General features: G+C 36.5%; 1 protein-coding gene across 10 annotated transcripts in view; it reads left to right on the top strand.

The window, feature by feature from the left end:
• The window catches only part of EXOC6 (exocyst complex component 6), an 88,616-nt gene that overhangs the window by 4,632 nt on the left and 64,564 nt on the right, over positions 1–19,420 (top strand). For all 10 annotated transcript variants that reach the window (XM_027647755.1, XM_027647759.1, XM_027647756.1 and 7 more), the window contains exons 2-5: positions 15,831–16,002; positions 17,276–17,323; positions 17,436–17,526; positions 18,418–18,463. In XM_027647755.1, the coding sequence (XP_027503556.1) occupies positions 15,831–16,002; positions 17,276–17,323; positions 17,436–17,526; positions 18,418–18,463 (357 nt within the window). The remainder of the gene's footprint in view (positions 1–15,830; positions 16,003–17,275; positions 17,324–17,435; positions 17,527–18,417; positions 18,464–19,420) is intronic.

Genomic DNA, 19,420 nt, shown 5'->3' with positions numbered 1-19,420 from the left:
AAATCAAAACTGTAGCTATTTGCTCAGCTATGTCTGTTACAATTTGTGAATTGCTGGGCAAAACTGAGAAGTCTAAAATCCCGCAACTAATTTCAAGATCTATTTCAGTGAACAGAAGCGTGAACATAAAATGGAGCGTTATTTTCTGTGTGAGATCTAGGTTTTACTTGCTAGACAATATGAATCAAAGAAATGAGTTGAGTAATTATATTCAGTTGTGTAAGACTACAACATAAAGTGATCCATTGATTTCCCGTCAGAGAAGCCATTGAAGCCAGTTGTCTCATGTAATGACTGAAATTACATTCATTTCATTATGTGAAATGGAATGTTTTCGTAATCTGTGATCTGTAATGCTGGGAGAATATTTATAGCATTGTCACATGAAAGAAAGTACCAACATACCTACTTAAATAGCAGAACAAAAGAAGGGGCTCAAGATGAGCGGTTTGGATAAGTAGCATGAGGTGTAGGGATATACAAGGTATGACTTATCCTTAATTGTTCATATCAAGATCTTAATGTCTTCCTAGTGCATCCATGCTTCATAGAAGAAGTGTAATATTTTTTGTGGGCTGTATGTAGATTCCATGGAAACACATTTCTGCTCTTGTTTTTCTGCAGGGTTCTGTTTGCTAGTTTGGCATAGCTGCCCCTGCCAGGGTGCTGTTTCCTACCCTGCTACAAAAATGACAGCACTTGTTCTCATGATATGAAAAATAGCAGCATTTATTGATATATAATGGTTTTGTGTATAATGTACAGGTAAGAAATAACATACAGACTGATCTTGCAGGTGATTTTCTAGTGTTGAGATCTACCCATATAGAAGAATGTGAAATGCAGTCCTTTATAGGAGGAATCAAGGTACAGTTGGTACAATTGGGATTATTTACTGTTTAGGAGAGTAAGTTAGCTCCTAAATATTGCTCCACATCTCAAGAAATATGAAATGGAAGAGATTGGATTTAATGACGTTAATTTTCTTTTTACATTTTGACTGAATTAATTATTGATTTAAAATTGCTTGTATTTTACTTGCGTCTCTAAATTCGGTAACACATGCTGAATCATTATAAATGAAACTTAAACAACTGTATAGCATGCCATTCATTAAACAGGCAGACTGCATATAGCAAGCCAGGATTAATTTTTTTTCATCAGACTGTGAAACTTTTATCAACATCTTTTTAGCTTTAATGGCTAACAAAATGAGATTAGTGACAACACCTGTTAAAGGCTCATCACTCTCACCTTTTTATATAACATGTTAATATCTTGTAATTCATGTCACATACTTTCGGGCTTTGCAAACCCAGGGAGAATTATCAGCACATTTTTGATCTTTTTAAAGGAAATGGAAAAAGACAAAAGGAAAGAAAGGCAATTCCTATATTCTCTCTCTCAAAAAAAGATAAATTAAGAAGTTAATAACAAAAAAAGTTTCAGGCCCTCGCTGAACTCCGTATAAATATATACTAATAGAATTTCAAGAGTCAATTTTTAAGATTGTCTTTGGACTTCTTGAATAGTCAGTTGGATATGCTGGGGAAGCTAAAAAGATAGATTCTTTTCAGAAGAAATAATTGACCTTATATGATGGTTAGTTTTCAGTTGATTGAAATAGGTCAAAGTGTAGCTCAACAGAGTAGAAGAAGTTGTTCTGCTGGTGTCCTGATATACTATAGTTACGAGTCTCTTTGAGTTTGTGGTAATGTGTTTCAAAGCCTTTTTAAAGAATAAATGAATTAACTCTTAAACTCTAGCTTGGCAATGTGTTGTGTAAGCATATTGGAGACTTTCTCTGAACACTTCATCTCATGAGCTTTGCATCGCTGAGTCTGCACTGTTCTGTCCTCCTGTCAGAGGACGACCTCCCTGCCCACAGTCTGATGACTGAACAGTAATACAAAAGTAAAATTAAATATAAAAATTATGTGGGACTCGATGATGGCAATTTTGTAGCTAAGGTGAAGTAGATAAGGAGGTGCTATGTCTGTTGATGTGTCTGTAAGTGGGATGTGCTCTGTGGCTTTAACCCACAACTGCAGCTCGGAAAGCACTCCTAAAAAGTCAGCATAAAAATGCTTTTGAGCAGCTTCTCTGTTCCTGATATCTGTCATCACCAAGCTGTTGCCTGGTAGATGTTAGAGCATCTTGTAGGTTGCTCTAAGTTGTGCTGGCCATGAAACTTCTTTGCAGAGTTACTAGAGGGCCTCCTCTGGACATCTCACTGGCTTATTGTCTCTGGCTGTGGGAATCATACCCCCAGGAGCTGTTTGGTTGATGCATTTCTGTCTGATGCTGCAGTTTGCTGCAGTGACCTTCCACTGATCTAGGACTGCATTGCACTGGTAAAAGCAGCAGCGAGCCACCCGGCTGCAAAGCGTGATCGCTTTTGCATGGTGCTACTTTTTTCTCATTTAAGTTAAACAGTTTGGATGTTGGATATATATTTGTTATGACACTCGTAAATGAGTATGGGTGAAGTGCTACAACTAACTGATAACTGTTCATCCTGAACTTCTATCCTTGTGTTGCAGAAAAGCTGAAGGTGAAAGGCACATTTCAGTAAGACATCATTAGAAGAATAAGCAAGATTATTTTGTCCTTTCCTAATCAAAGTCTCTAAGAAAATTCAGAGGTAGAAATGTGGAGTGAGAGTCTAATTCTGCTGCTTTTACTCTGCTGTCAGGCTGGGGTCCATAATTTGGATTTTGGAGATATTTTTGTATCCGTTGAGGGGGCCTGTCCAAAGACAAGTGCGCAAAGCACCTAAATGCTCTGAAACCTCAGTGTAACTTGTTTTACTGAAAGTGTACATTACTGTTACTAGCAGACATGCTTTAGCTATGTGATTCTGAATCCTTAGCACTGCAGTTAGTAAGCAGTAACACAGGCAGTATGAATGACTTCTCAAAATGTGGGAAGATAGTACAGCATTAACACAGTTGCAGACAGGGAAATACATTTTCTGAGTACCTGTGGGCTGTTGGGATTTGTGATGTGGTTATCCAGTGACAAATTGTGGTTGCCCTCATTTTTGCCCTGTGGTCTTACTTGTCAGGTAGGATTGTCTAAAGACATTTTTCTGTGTTTTCATTTTTTTGGTTTTGGAGTATGAGGCAGCAATTCATGTTTTTGTCTATACCTTAGTTTTGTTTTAAATACAGAGCAATCATAAGAGGACTCTGAGATCATCAACCAGTGCTTTAAATCAGAATTTAAATGGTTTGATCACCTATTTCAATTTCAAACATTATAATAGTCTCTTACAGAGTTGTAAGCTATTGGTTTGAAAATGAGTAGTCTATGTCTTTATTAATGATCTCTCTTCGAGTTCTGCTCAGTTTTCAAGTTAATGTGCTTCATTCCTAGTTCACTTTCAAACTGAAGTTACAAAGTAGCCCAAAAAGCTGGAAATTCCTTGTGTGATAGCTGTGGTCTTTTTTGCATCAGGTCACAGAGTGTACTTTTATGTATATTGTTGTGGTTTAACCTCTGCCAGCAGCCAAGCACCACAGAGCCGCTTGTTGACTCTCCCACCTGCAGGATGGGGGAGAGAATCAGAACGGTAAAAGCTGGAAAACTACTGGGCTGAGATAAAGACAGTTTGACAAGGAACTCAAAGGCTGCACACACAAGCAAAACGTGGAATTGATTCACGGCTTCCCATGGGCAGGCAGGGGTTCAGCCATCTCCAGGAGAGCACGGCCCCATCACACATAGTGGTGACTTGGGAACACAAACACCATCACTCCAAACTCCTCCCCTTCCTCTTTCTTCCCCCCACTTTATGTACTGAGCATGATCTCATATGGTCTGGAATATCCCTTTGGTCAGTTGGGGTCACCTGTCTTGGCCATGTCTCCTCTCAACCTCCCACGCACCTCCAGCCTCCTCATGAACGTGGCAGCACAGAAAGACCTTGACTCTGTGCAAGGCCTGCTCAGCAATAAAAACATCTCTGTATTATCTCTGTGTGATATTATTATATTGATAATATAGCACAAACCCAAAACACAACCCCATACTAGCTACTGTGAAGAAAATTAACTTTATCCCAGCCCAAACCAGCACATATATTTATATACCAGTTTATCTTTATTGTAATAGTGAACTCCTGTTTTGTAACTGGGTTGTTAGGGAGTGAGGAGAATGGCCTGCTTGCTGTGAATAGTGTATCCTGAAAAAACAGTCTTGCTTGTAGTGTCAGTTGCAGATTTTGTTACTTGGTGCAGGATTTGATGGTATTCCAAATGTTTAGGTTCAAAGGCAACAGTCAGATAAATCAATTGTCTATTTGATGTATATTACTATGAAGAAGCATTGTTTTTTATCACTAGTCTATTATATAGAGTCAAAAGGGCATAAGAAGAGTGTATACTGTAGACTGATTAATCTGGCATTCAGAGCAGAACTGCAGCTCTGATTTTTCCACAGACTAGCCTGATATTTCAGTCGGATTTGTCATTGGCAGCAAAAGTATTTTAGAAGGTGAGGATTCACTTGCATTGCTACAAGTTTCAACATATTACTTATGAACTTTTTATTAAGCCCGAAACTGTTTGTGGGTAATCATATCTGCACTGCATTTTTCTGTTGTGAAAAAATCTTTAGGTTCAGTGCTGATTCAGTTCATCATGAAATATGTCTGCAAATCAAGTTATCTTGATCTTTTAAGTGTTCATACATCACCTTCTGACTCAGTTCTTGCAGTGATTTCCAAATGGGCAACTGCCAAGTGAAGTTTTAACCTAGCTAGTAACCTGTGTAAATGGTTCAGAAATAGCTCCCTCCAATTTCACAAGCATTACTAAAGGGTTGAAATTGTCCCAGTGTTTAGGAAACAAGTTTCAAAATACATTAAAGCTTTTAAAATAGAGGTATTATCTGCTGAGAGATCCAGAATAGTGTACTTAATAGGTGTTTCATCTAAATTTAGCCTTCTCATCATAGGAACAGCTTATGCTTGTGCATAAGCTCTTACATCAGTTAAATTCAGGAAAGTCAGTTCTTATTCCTGTCATCTCTTCATTGATTTCTTCCTCAAGCTGATTTTATTTAGTGTCTGGTGACCCAGATTTTGAACCTACCATGTGCATTGGAAGTGCATAATTTTGCATCCTTCACAAATGCCATTCACATGGGTACTTATTTTCTTGGAGTTTTTTTGGAAAGCCAGCAGCATAACCTGTACTCCAGCTTTCTTTGTGTGTTGCCGAACCATTGCTCCGAGACTTTGCAATTTCCTCAATACTGATGGCTGCCTGAGGGAGCCTTAGCATAATTCAATTAAATATGAGTCTGATTTTGACTAAGTGTTAAGAGTGTTTGCACATACAAGGCTGAAATTACAGTGACTCAGTTAAACAAGTTTTGTCATGTTGTGTTTTATGTATTATACTACTAAAATGAGTTAATACAAATCTGTGAGGATTAATATTTCTTAAATAATGCTTCTAGGATAGTGCCCAGAATGGATTTGCAAATAGGAAACTATTTCTATAGGTTGTAATAAATTATTAAGTAATAACTTGTTAAAAAACGTTAACATAGCTCTGCATCAGCATCAAGTAATCACATGAGTTTTTATCTTACTGAAGGACTTGCTATGGCTAGTTATAAAATCTAACTGTTGCCAGCCATTCTGGCTATTTTCTGGTGGTGGTTGAAATGCCCACATCTAATCCCTGTCACCACAGACCTTGATATAACCATGACAGAATTCTCAAATTGATGTTCAGTTTAAAGTATGTTCAGCAATGCATCTCTTCCTCATCTGGTTCTTGTCTACTATGGAATTATTTGTACACCTGACAAACTGTGTGCTGTGCATGAAGGAGTTAATGATCTCCTGGAGCCTGGCTGAAGCCCTTCCAGTACCTCAACCTTTGCCAGTAATAGCAAACTAGTAGGGAACTTAATCACTGACAGAGGTACTAAAAAGGAAGGAAGCAGATTTTAGAGTGCATCAGCCTTGAAGGAAAGACATGGGATTTGACAGAGAAGACCTAAAAAAGATGCTGGGGATTTTTTTTTTTTTTTTGGATATAACATGAGAAAGGTGTTTGATTCTAATACAGTGGGTGGGATTTTCACTGTGTCTTAGGGAAAGTAATTTGCTTGCAATATTTCAGTGAGTGTAGCTTGCAATCCTCCTGTGAATCAGAGTAATACAAAATGAATAATGCATGTACTGTTTTATGTGTACCTAGGGGATACTTTTGAGACATTTCAGCTTCAAAAAGAAATGTTTCAACTTTCAAGTATCACATACTTCAATTTTAATGTGCTCTCCTTTCTATTACAGTCATTTAGACGTTTGTTTTGGTAGCAGCTCTGACTGGCATTTTCACAGTTTGCACACTACCTGATGCATAGAGTGACTTTGAAGGCTCTTTACCCCCTTTTATTCATTGAGGCAATGTTTTCTTCTGGGTTTTAATTTCAACATAAAAGTAACATAGTAAATACTGTTTTATACTGTATATTTGTTCTATTTTGTTTCATAAACTTAGGAAGCTGTAAGCAGTTAACCAATGTGTGCTACCTCCTCTTGAAATGTGGAGTTTCTGTGGCATGCTCGAGTGTCATCTTTCCCTAAGAAATGAACAGGTTTTCTTAGTCTGTTTATTGAGCAGGCAGAGGACTGGACTAAGTCAGTTGCTTCAACAGTCTTAATTGCTTCCTAACAGAGAGAAACTCTGTGAGTTAGTTTCAGTTCGGCTTTTGAATAGAAAGCAGACTTTTTTTAGAAGTCAATTTTTGTTTTCTTCAGTGATCCTGGTAGATGTGCAAAGTATATACTGTACAGGCTGCTGTTTTGCATGAGTAAAAAATATATGATGATTTTCTATGTATAGGCTATGGGAGCTCATAGAGTTAACAAAAATTAATAATATAAAATTATTATAAAATATATGCTTTGGTTATGTTTGCAGAGGAATATGTGTTATCAAAGAATTATTTGGTTTGATCAGTATTAAATAGAATACATTCTTAATCCAATTGATTTTGAAACTTTTTAATTACTGTGTATTGTATTCAATCCGGAACTTCTTGAATTTCTGAAATAATATATTTACATCTGTGTAGTGTGGGTATTCAAAGTTTGTTGAAATAACTAACTAACATTGCTGACATTAAGTGTTCTGTTCTATTTCACATGTCTCATGAAGAGGCATATGAAATTGTTGACATGAAATTTATTTTGTCAATTGGTATGTATTTATCTTGTATTTATGTCTCAAGTGCTCTAGATAAAGATGACAGATTAGCTAGAGGTTGTAAGAGATGGCTAATTATTTCTGAAACGTGTGTAATAGAAATCTGATCAAATTTTCAAAAAGAACTTAGAAGCTCACTATTTGATTTACAGATGAATCCATTGCTACTAAAATGTAACAAAACAGTCTATGGAAATATTAAGGAAAAATAAGAATATTACTGTATGGACTTCAATTTCTTATTTGATTTTCTATGAAATAAAATAGATTCCAACTACATCCACTTGGGTCCATTTAGGTCTATGGAACAGATGGCCAAACTTGGCATTTCATTATGTGGCGATTGCCAGTACCAAAGTGAGTGAAGGGGCTGTTTCCTTTGCTGTCTTTTAATCTACTATTACAACACAAAATGAGGAAAAAAAAGTTAGTGCAGCACTTGTTTTTCAGTTTCTTGCTTCATACATCAGTAAGTCGCACAAAGGCTTAGCAGGAAGAGGCATCTCCTTGGTCAGCAGTGTAAAAACAGGAAGGAGGAAGTCTATTGCAAATCTGGGTGTACTGATTATCAGTTCATGTTTCGCTGCAGAGGATGTCCATTAACAGCCATCAGCGTGATCCATTGCTTATCCAGCATGAACAATGACTGCTGTAGTGCTGCTACTACAGAACAAGAACCCTGCTTATAGGAAGTAATGTTAACTAACAAACTGTACTCGGCCCTTTCCTGCTCATAGAAACAGGATACTATTAGTGAGAACAATTCACAGAAATTGCACATCCAGGAAAACCAGGCAAGCAAAGCATAACAGCTAAACTAAGATTAATAAAATCTTTTAGCTTGACTTCTGCATTGTTTTGGCATGTAATAGGATCTTCTAAATAGAGTGGTGAGATGTAATTATGAATAAGGATGGCAGAACTGGACCCTAGGTAGCACTTGGCATTGAAAGGCTGCTTAGGTTTTAAGAAATGTGCTTATTACCATAAGTGCAGTTGAATTACAGGAAACACCTGGTCATTATTTTATAAAGCATTTAAGGGTGCATGCAGCAGCCTATATGAAATTACTCCATGGAAAATCCCTACAAAGTTTGCAGTTTGTGTAAACAGAAAATATCTTTGTATATTGTAGGACAAAGGAAGTCTTTGCAGTGTTTCCTGTGAAATTGCAGCTTAAATGGAGTGTGTGACACAGTATCGTGGTTAGGGATGCCATGGTTATAGTCATAGTGACAGGTCTGTTTAAGGGACAGAATCTTAATTTGCATTGTCAGTGTTTTGTGCTTGCACTGATCTCACTGAACTCATCATGGAAATGCAAATACTGATGACTGTTAATGAACATCCTCTGCAGTGAAATGTGAACTGATAATCAGTACTTTGTTTTATAATTTTATTTATTATATCTCTGTTGGTGGTGGTTTTGTTTTTCGTGGGTTTTTTCTTAGTGAAGGGAGAAATAGGGAGAGAGGACAAACATCTAGTGGGCCACCTCTTGCAATCTGTGTATGGGAGCTAGTTGAGAGCATCTCTAGCATCAGGACAAAATTGGCATTGGTAGCACAATATGAATTCTAAAACAATTATTTTCCATAAGCACAGTTTCTTCATTTGAGAGTTGATTTATTTGCATGTGTTTTAAGTATTACTTTGAAAAACTGAATAAAAAGTGTATGGTTGAGTTTCTTTTTTTTTTGGTGCCTTTGTTTAATTGATCAAAGTGGTCAGTTGATTTTTTTAATCTGAAGCTCTACAGATGAATCTTTTTGTCTTGCATCTGTAACAGGTCAAAAGCTGCACAGTCAAACTTACATTCCATGTCAAACTTTTACAACTGTTGTACAGATGTGTGTAATTCCTATCATTGTTACAGCATTCATGGAGTTGTAACTGATTGGCACTTACTGAGTGGTTATCAGTATCCTGAGAGGAATGTGTGTATACAGTTTTTAATTGCTTCATATGCCTTGTGTAATCAGGAAATGAAAGACTTTGTGGCAGTGTGGGCAGGGGTGGGGAACCTGCAATTCATCCTAGAAATGGGACAGAACAGGATGGGTTAGGGAGGTGTGAAAGTGGTGAAAGGTGGCAAGTCATTAATGAGGAACTTCTTCATCCTGTGAAAAGATTGGTATTTTTTCCTCTATTTTCTGGGTTTTTTCGCTATTTTTGAAATAGGTGTTCTGTTTTAAAAGTCTTTGCTGCTGAACCTATTACCATAAATGATTACTAGAAAGAAAATTATTCACTCAAAAATTTATAGTACTGCTCCATAAACTCAGGGTTGTTTTTTTCTGAATATGGATTTGCAATTAAAAATTGAACCATTACTCATTTAAAACAGCAAACCACACACACTAAACAAACCCCAAAACCTTCAAGAAATAATAGATTTAAAAATAAACCAAAATGGAATTTGTTAAATATTATTTTTTCTTTGTCTAACAGACTGTTTTAGTAATGATTTTTAATTGACAGAGTTACTTATCACCAATCAGGAATTCATAATATTTTCTGCTTCTGATTGAAATGTTACAGCTATTGCCATAGATACAAAACAAAATTACTTAGTTCTGATTCTGATTATTCTTGTAATCTGTTTTTCCATGCTAAACCAAATAGATTACGGGAGAAGTTGTATTTAGGTTTATGGTTATTGTTATTTTCTAGTGAGAAGGTAACAAAGATGTGCAAATTGGGGATGAAGAGGAAAAAAAGCAAATTTGGGGTATTTGCTGAAGTTTCAAAAAATATTTTTAGGCTTCTCTCCTTTTACACTTGTTAGTCTGTATGTATGCCTTTCTAGTAGTCCATAGTCAATATATTAAATAAATTTCTGGGCTTATATGATTTTTTTTTTGCATGTAACTTTTTATTTCCCTTCTCCTTAGTGAAATGTTCATCCTCTTTCAATCCCATTTGCACTCAGGCATTTAAGGACACATATCCTGATTGCATGCACAGAAATATTTATATGATGTTATAGCAGAATATCCTTTAGAAGTGGGACTGTAATCATTTGTGAAGACATCTGTGATAGTGACTTAGAGTGATAATGCATATGTGTGGAGTTGTCATTATGGAATAGATCAGATGATTTCAGGATAATTGATTTTTTAAAAGGAATATTATTTTTTGAAGGATCAGGTGGAATTTTTGGCATGTTAAATTTTACAATCCCTGGCTAAATTTTAGTTCTCTGGAGATGAGCCTTTTTGCTTTCTTAGCAGCTGGTGTTTTTATGCATAGAATGGTGCCCTCTGGTGCCTCAATGCAGTTTTGCATGTAAACACAAGAAGGCGTCAATAAGACCTATTAAATACATATTTTTCATAATGTGTTTCAGTTTTGAAAGTAAAAATTTAGGGAAGTTTTTATGGTATAAAGTAAACTTATTTTCTTCAGTTGGAAAATGGTTGCATATCTGAAAATTCTCCTTTTTTTTTTCTTTTGGGACCTGAATTCAAATCTGTTTATGCTTGTTTTTCTCCCTTCAGCCTACTGGTAAAAATGATCAAGGTAAAAATATCCCTATTGCAATAAAATTGATCCAGTGACTGAGACATCTTTCTCCTTAGGTTAGTCTCTGACTATTCCTAGTTAATTTTTTTTCTCTTACAAGTACTTCCTGCACATTTTATTTACCTAGCCTGGCATTAATATGAGTTGTATTGCCCAGTTGTTGGGATGAGTCGGAGAAAAAAGTTCCTCTGTTTATATGTGGAGTTCAGGGAAATACAGACAGATGACCTGCGACACGTTACCAGAAAAATTGTTCAGCTCTGCTTGTGCTCTTCATGAGTTCCCTACTTGCCCAGTCGATTAGGAAAGAAAATAGTACCTGTCCTGTCACTGATTTGCAGTACTGATGTCTAAGTAGTCACTCAAGTTACTGTTCTCTCATTTCACATTGAAAATTAAGGTGATGTGTTGTTTTGGGTTTTTTGGTGCCAAAATCAAATACAAACTTCTGTCTCCGACATCAGTGATTTTTTTCTTTTTTTTTTTTCTTTTTTTTTTTTTTTTCCCCTTTTTTTTCCCCAGTTTGAAGACTCATACTGAGAAAAAACCTTCTTGTCAGGGTTTCATGGTATGAATCAACAACTAGTGGTCTATAGGTTCCTAGAACTGTGTAGATCAGATGTTGAAAGTAATTGTAATACAAACTGATCATGTCTTTCAGTTCGGCACAGTTTAGGTTTGTGCTGTATTTCAGACCGCTAGCAACCACTTCAGGGGTCCATAAAGCTGAAGGGAGGATCCTTGGGATTCTTCATTCAGAAGTGTATAAGCAGAAGTTGAAAGAACTATATATTACACATGTAAAAATTCTTTTGGTATCCTAGGCACGTTTGCTCTTTTTTGTGACATTTCCCACTGATGTATACGAAGCAATTTACAGTGAGAGATTTTTAGGGTAGACAGATTAGCATTATAGTCATCTCCTGAAGAAATGGAGCTGGAAGGGTTACTACGTCCTCACTCTCTTTCTGAGAGAATTCTCTGTGTGTGTGTTGTACATTCTGTTAATTTTGTCTTGTAATTTAAAAGAATAATCTCTAGGATACTTTCAGGATTCCATGTCTCTCTGCAAGATACTGCAATATGGTGATAGTCTAACTCTGAAAAGTGCAGAATTGCTGTCAGGATTGCTTGCAGTGCCATTATGTGGTGAAATATACACTTTCAGATAATTATTCAAATTACTTTGTTTAGGTAAGTGTAGGTAATTTTTGAAATGTATGTATGGAAAGTAAGTTTCAGTATGAGAAATAAACTATACCGTACAACATGTGATGTTCCATAATGGGTAAATTAAGTGTGTGTAGTCTCAGTTGTGTTTGCAGATTTGAGAAAAAAGCCCAGTTTCTGTCCATGGCTAGAGATGGCATGGCTCTCTAGAGTACACTTGCATTTCTAAAAAAGCCAGTGCTTTAGACCAGACTTGGTTCTGAAGCCCCTAAATTGCAGGTGTGTAGTGTCCTAACAGTACAACATCTTAAGGAAGTTAGTAAACTTGTTTGATTCATCTTCTTCTCACTATCTCTTCTCTCACTTTTTCACAGGAAGTTGTGATACAAAGTGTGAATTTCTTTTAAATACACTAATGATTTATTTCTGTAAAAGTGAGCAGTTTGTCTCAGAAGTTTTTTCACTCATGCTGAAGAGGATTAATTTGTTGTTGTTCCCACAAGATGGAGCTGTCTACTTATGTAATGAATATGGAAGTTATACTACTAGTGCATCTTAGGGAGCTCTGTCAAAATAGTGGTTTAGATCACAGATCATAATTATATTAGTATCTTTGCAGAAAAGAGTACAATGTAGAACATGAAATAGTAACTATTATTTTAAGAAGGTAGGGTAATCTTGTGGTTAAGGCGTTGGGATGTACTCAGTATTGTTTTTTTTTCCCCCCAGTTTGAACAGTTATTCCCTGTATAATTTTGAATTAAATATTGTGATAATACCCCTGAGATTAAAAATAAGTACTTTATGAAAATTAAACTTAATAATAAGTAGCTTTAATATAGTGAAGAAAACATAATAAACACTAATTTTTACAACAGTAAATACTGTATTGCCTCTGCTGTGTTTTATGTGCTTCCAGAATTTCTGGCTATGCTGTCTGAAGTTGTTTGATAACACTTTAGGAGAAATCTTCTGATCTCAAATGATTTCCTTCTGTCAGTATTTCAACAACATGTCTGACTGTATTGGCAGATCTGAAGTGGATTGAAAAGTTGACAAGGCAGCTACTGGATACCCCCAAATCATCAAGCAATAACTAGGTCCAAAAAGACAGTACACTGCAACCACCAAAGAAAGTTTAGTCATACCAAATCAAGTGTGGAGTTTCTCGTGCACCATCTTTTTTCTTATTCTGTTTCAGGCATATTTGCTTTACTGTGTTTTACTGCTGTTCATTTATGTGTGTATTGCACAACTCCGAGTTTGAGCACATGGTGATAGGTGGAAGTCTCCTATCTTTGTGATAATGATACTCCTTTCTCACTTCCCTTTGAGAACTCTGAAAGGAGACCTGAACTTGGAGACTCTTTCCACTCTTAAAAAAAAAAAAGGCTAAAGGAAGCAGTAATGAATTGAATTTTTTTTCTTTGCTTTAGCGTACAGTAAGTTGGTAAGTCCAATCCATTCAGAGATGCATGCCTGATATCTCTGAAGGCACTATCTGGTCCTCCTAATCTTTTTTTCTTCTCCAGGAACTCTGGAGGCAAGTGGGTGTCCCCCTGTGTCCACCCTGTAGGTTCCAACATCTCTGACCCTTTTCTTATGGAGACAGAGCAGCAGTCATGTAACTAGCGTGTACTGTGTAGTTTGGAGCACTACAACATCAGTCGTTGAGCCTTTTTCTCATTCCTTCCCCATTTCTTTACAGGTAACAGTGATATGGTCTCCATGAGTGCCCCTGTGCCTTCAGATGCAGAACATTGGGTTGCTTGATGAGAGCTCACTCAATACTGACTGTGTCTTGCACCTTTCTTTCCTCCCACGCCAGGATGCTGCTTCTCCTCCAGCCAGCACCAGGTTCTGGGTGCAGATATTTCCCACTGGCAGATATGGCTCACTCGTGATCATCCACCCTTTAAACCTCAGTCATCCTGGGCAGCCTTGAGAGGGGTCCCTTTCAGGCAGCCTGACAGGAACCTCAGGAGGAGGGACTGATGGGCACACATTTGCCTCTTCCAGCTGTCATTTCAAACTGTGGTGGTGGAAATGGTGAGGGGTAAACCACTTCATGGGTCAACAATCCTATTTTTCTCCTGGTGCCCTTTGGAGGAAAGAACCTGCCTTCAGTACCATAGCCTTATTTTCCTATCATAAGCAAAAGGAATAAAATATTCTAGGAATAAAATATTCTATGCATATCTATGCAATAAAATATTCTAGGAATATTTTATTGCGTAGATTTTTCCCAGGGAAAATAGCAATAACAAGCAGACTGTAAGGAATCAGCTTTCTTCCTTTGACATGTATGACAGCATATTGCCTTTCTCATGTCTCTAAATTCAGTAGCTTGAGTATTTCGTACAAGGTAAGAAGAAACTCAAAAAGTAGCAAGAATCTGGTTACAAGTCTTTTCAATCTCTTCTACACCCTTTTCTTCATTGAAAGGTCAAGTTCTTTTCAGACACTCAGCTATAGGTTTGTTGAATGTGTTTGTTGGTGATGACTCCAGATATCTTGGCAGAGCCCAGATGTCTGGTTAGAAAAGAGGATCTTGAAGAGTACAGGAAATCATACTTCTCCAAGAAGACTGGGAGGGAAGTACTTTCTTGCTGCTCAAGAGTTTTAGAGGCTTTGATTCATTGTTGCCTGGATCTTGAACTTAAGACTGTACTTCTACAGATGACACTGAGACCATTGGAACTCCAACCCATCCTAAGATTTTTTTAATTTTTTTTTTTTTAAAAAGCTTCTTATAAATTTCTGGAGAAAACTTCAAAATTTTAAAAGGAAAATATGGAAGAAAAAAAGAGCAATTTATAGACTTTTGATCACCTTTATATTTTAATAGTCTTTGTTTGTAGGTAGAAACATGTTTGTATATGTATGACTGTATCATCCTTGTGTTGCTGCTCCCATTCTCTCTGAAAAGCTACTTCAAAAATTATATGTCTTTGCTGTTATTGCTATATCAAATTATTCATCAATTTTTGGAACTGTCTGTGCTGTGCATTTGTCAGGAGACCTCATACCTTTGGATTCCAGCACAACTCTATGTAATACCTCTTTTCTTGCTTCCTCGTACGAAGTCTAAAGGTTTGATGTCCCCTCTGCCTCCTTTGCTCACTCCCATGCTTGAGTGTTCTTCCACACAGATTTCTATTTCTGATGCTGCTCAATGAGCTACACCAGTAATTTCTCCAGGAGTTGTGTTTTGTGCTTGAAGTTTTTAAATGTACTATTCAAACAATTAGTAAAATAAGCCAAAAGACCTGGTTCTAGCCCTTTCTGACTGTAAGATCCCATTGAGGCAGCAGCCCTAGGCATGTGTGTGTTACAGATTTGCTCTGGGAGCTGCTGGATGTAGGCAGGCAGAGACAGGGAGCCCTGGGGATTGCCTTCTGCCAGGAGTCCAGCTCCTGCTGCACCGTGCTCCGGTCATTCCGGCTGGAAGCATCCGACCCTGATTTAGTTGGATAACTCTGGTGTTAGGAATACCAGAAAAGCAAATTTGTATGTTTGCACTTCTTTATATTTAGCAAAGAGTGGAATTTGATGGAAAAGCGATCCATGCTATTTGAGGTGGTCGGAGAAACTGATTCTTTTGTACCCATATTTGAGCATTAGGGCATAAATAACAGACCAGTGAGGCTCAGGTCAACCATGATGTAACTGGTTAAGCACCTGGATTAATGCCATAAGAGCTGGGTTCAGTTCTCGGTTTTGTGCCATCTCTTTCTTTTAATGCTGATTTTCGTGGAGTGGATCCACCAAATGATGCCACTCTAACATCAAAGTTTGCTTGCTTTTATTTTCTTTTTGAGAGAGAGAGATTTCAATAAAGATCCTTCCATACTGTTTTCAACTGGGGGAAAAGTAAAATTTGATTTTCTTATTTGTATTTAATAGGTCTGTATATGATGACCAACCAAATGCACATCAGAAGTTTATGGAAAAACTTGATGCCTGCATACGTAACCATGACAGGGAGATAGAAAAGATGTGCAATTTTCACCATCAGGGCTTTGTGGATGCTATTACAGAACTTCTTAAAGTTAGGGCTGATGCAGAAAAATTAAAGGTAAGGAACTAGTTTTTCACAGTTTCATTTATAATTGTCTTTGAATTTCAAAGAAGGAACTGGACTCTTCTACTGGAGAATAAATTAGTGATTATCACTTACACTCTGATGTTTGCAGCAATTTTTTTAAAGGCAGATTGAATAGGATTTGTGATTCAAGCTGTGTTGCCTGATACAGTAATTTACGTTTACAAAACTGAATACTTATTTAGATCTAATTCTGATTTTTTTAGTGTATGTTTTCACAAAACACTACCAAAATTATTTTGCCATCTTTAAAGGCTTTCTCAGAAGGTAAAGAATTATAAACAATAACTGCAGTATTTCTTAAATAGGTCTTTTTCTATTCGTACATTTCTGTATCTGACCTCAGAAAAATTTAAAATCTTTATTAGAAAAATAAAAATACTGCAATTTTGCATTAAAAAAATGTACTTTGTAATGAGCAAGAGAGTTGGTGATGTTGGTAGTTTTCATTAGATATGAGAACCAAGATTTACTCCCAGATCAGAATGCAGAATAGTGAATTATGTCCCTTTTAGCTCTCTTTACACTTTTGAGAGCAAAATATGCACACCAGACAGAATGAGCATAGTTCATCAGAGGTTATGATTAGAAGAGCATTATATAAAGGATATTCAGATAACAAGAGACCAAATACAGCATCAATGAGGTCATTGAGCATCTTTGTTCAGAAATTAATGAGATTTTTAATAAACTAGAATGTGCTTCCTTATTATGATGACCTAATGAGTCACTTACTATGTGGGAAAATCTGAGGTTGAGCTTTGCCTGCACCTGCAGCATTAAAATGTTGCTGTGGTTTGGAGATTTCCACGTTTGATGTTAATCAACCACCCAGTGTTTGCATTCAGCAAAGTATGAATGTTTAATTACCATAAAATGCAATCACCATTTCTTACAGACAATGAATGGCCCATAGAGCTCATTGAGGTTATCAAAAAGGGACCAGTGGTCAATTGGGTCAATGATTTGAATTGTTTGACAGACCTACAGAAACAAGGAAAGTTCAAAAATCCCAAGTAAATTTGAGAAGTTTGCCACAGAATCTGTTAGAAAGAACTGTCATAAGTAATTGAAGTTAACAAAAGCCCTTTGCGATCAAAAGTTCAAGTTCAAGCTGTAGAGTTAATTTGAATTTGCATTTCTTTGTTCTAAGTTTCTCAGGAAGCATGATCTGATTACAAGGGTGAGCAGTCACATCAGGGCAATATATGCATATTTGTCTAACAAAGGTGAAATTATTTTTAAGGTCCAAGTTACTGATACCAACCGAAGGCTTCAGGATGCTGGGAAAGAGGTGAGAAAATGGTGCTTCCTATATGACCATTATGAATATTTGTAGCAAAATAAATTTGTTTGCATAGTTTAAGTGTGATTTTCTTTCTATTTTAAAAAAAAATCCCTTTAAGGTGATATCCCAAACAGAGGAAATCATCCGATGTAGAGTTCAACAGCGGAATATTACAACAGTTGTGGAAAAACTACAGTTGTGTCTTCCAGGTGAGTGACCAATAGCTAAATATGATGGCAAATTAAATGAAGTCACCATAGCCAAATGGAAAAGAATTTTATTTTTTTAAGTTCTAGTCCTGTAACATCCAGTTTAATGAAAAAATTAATAGGTTCTTAAAAGATGTCTGTGTCTAGGTTCTGTGTCTTTTACAATATTTGACATAGAGCAGTTATGATGCTGTGAGAAGACAGTGAGACAGATTTAAATACTGCAAACAATGTAGCCACATACAGTGTTAAATGAACTAATATTTTTAATATGATGAACAATGAATTTGTTCCTTAAGAGGGTGGCTTTTACTGTTTGAATACTGGGGAAAATACTAATGGTGTACCTTCAACATTGTACTTTTAGTTCTGTGTCACTACAGGGTTTTTTTAAATAAAAATAAAGGCTCTAAATGTTTCAGAAGGTAATATTGTGGGATTGCACACAGCTCTATAAAGGTGTGATATTGGTGTAAAGGAGATTTGAGAGTTTTCCTTTGTAAAGTCTTGATGTTGACGTGTTATGAGTACAGTAGGTGGTACTGTTGCCTCTTTATGGAGACAGGTCACGGGCTGGTAATGCAGATAAGGTTATGGTATGTAGTAAGTGAATGACTATGCTTGATATATATAGTGTTGACTCTTTTGTTCAATCTTAATTCTTTTTACTTTGAAAGCTGTTAATAGTTCAGGGTTTTTTTCTTTGTTAGATGCATTCTAGCATATTGTTTGCTAGTTTTATCACATTTATGTTACAGTAGGAATTAAATAAGCTAAATTTAGCATATTCTTTTCTATTTCTAATTTTGTCCTTTGACAATGTACGTTTTCCTCTTTTATTAAGTAAAGCCATGGTAAGATTCATAAGTTAATCTACTTGTTTTTATGCAGTGCTGGAAATGTACAGCAAATTAAAAGAACAGATGAATGTAAAAAGGTGAGTGACCTTATTTCTATGAGAAAGAAAATATAGCATTTGTCAGTAAGCTGATAGAATAGCAAACACTAATGTAGACAAGTAAGTATTCTAAGTCCTGTAGCTTGATATGTGTAGTCTTCTTTTCATAATACCTTGTCTGTGTTTCAAGAATGTCACTGCAAGGGAACAAATACTATATTAAATATAAAGAACTTCTGGGACCTTAGTGATTGCCATGAAAAATAATGTTTACTTAAATAGGTATGACATGTAATGAAATTATGATTATAAAATGTGAAGTAAAGTTTACTGGTTTTTATTACTCAAAGCAGTTTAAGAATCAAGAAAAGTAAGATCCTTTGGGACTAAAGAGCTTTCAGAGTACATTAATATCTGATTAATTTATCATGATATATTTAAGTAAACTCATAATCCAAGAAGAAAGGACATTTCACTCCCTATACCTTTCTTTAGACCTATCTGGTATCTCTGTGCTCATCTTTTGTGTAAAGGGGACAATGAGAATGAAGTGAAGGAAGTGTGTTTTGGTTTGGAGTTTTTTGGTTTGGAGTTTTTTCCTTCATGATGAATTATTAAAAAAAATTAAAACCATAATTAAAAATTAAATTCTAGAATAATAGTTTGTAACTGGTATATGACCAGCTGTTCCTCCCTATTGTGTCTCCACTTTTCACCACCCACTGCTGCTGTAGCCCCAGTATCCCCTGTTCTTTCTCCATGGCAGCTTGGCTGCCCCTGCCCCCTGCTTTAGCTGTCATCCAATCCCACTGGGGCTGCTGCACCTCGCACACCCACCCCAGGAATACCACTGCTGCTGTTTTCTTCTTCATGATTTCTCTGGCATTGTTGTCCGATTCTATACCATCCCTGCCTGCCTTTCGTCGCGCCTCAGTCACAGTGATTGCTCTGTGCCTTCCCTTTCTACCTTCAGGATTGTTGTCAGTGTCTCTGTAC

This window comes from Corapipo altera, unplaced genomic scaffold (assembly GCF_003945725.1).
Source record: "Corapipo altera isolate COAL_440 unplaced genomic scaffold, ASM394572v1 56, whole genome shotgun sequence".
Classification (NCBI taxonomy): Eukaryota; Metazoa; Chordata; class Aves; order Passeriformes; family Pipridae; genus Corapipo; species Corapipo altera.
This window is presented reverse-complemented; position numbering and strand designations above follow the sequence as displayed.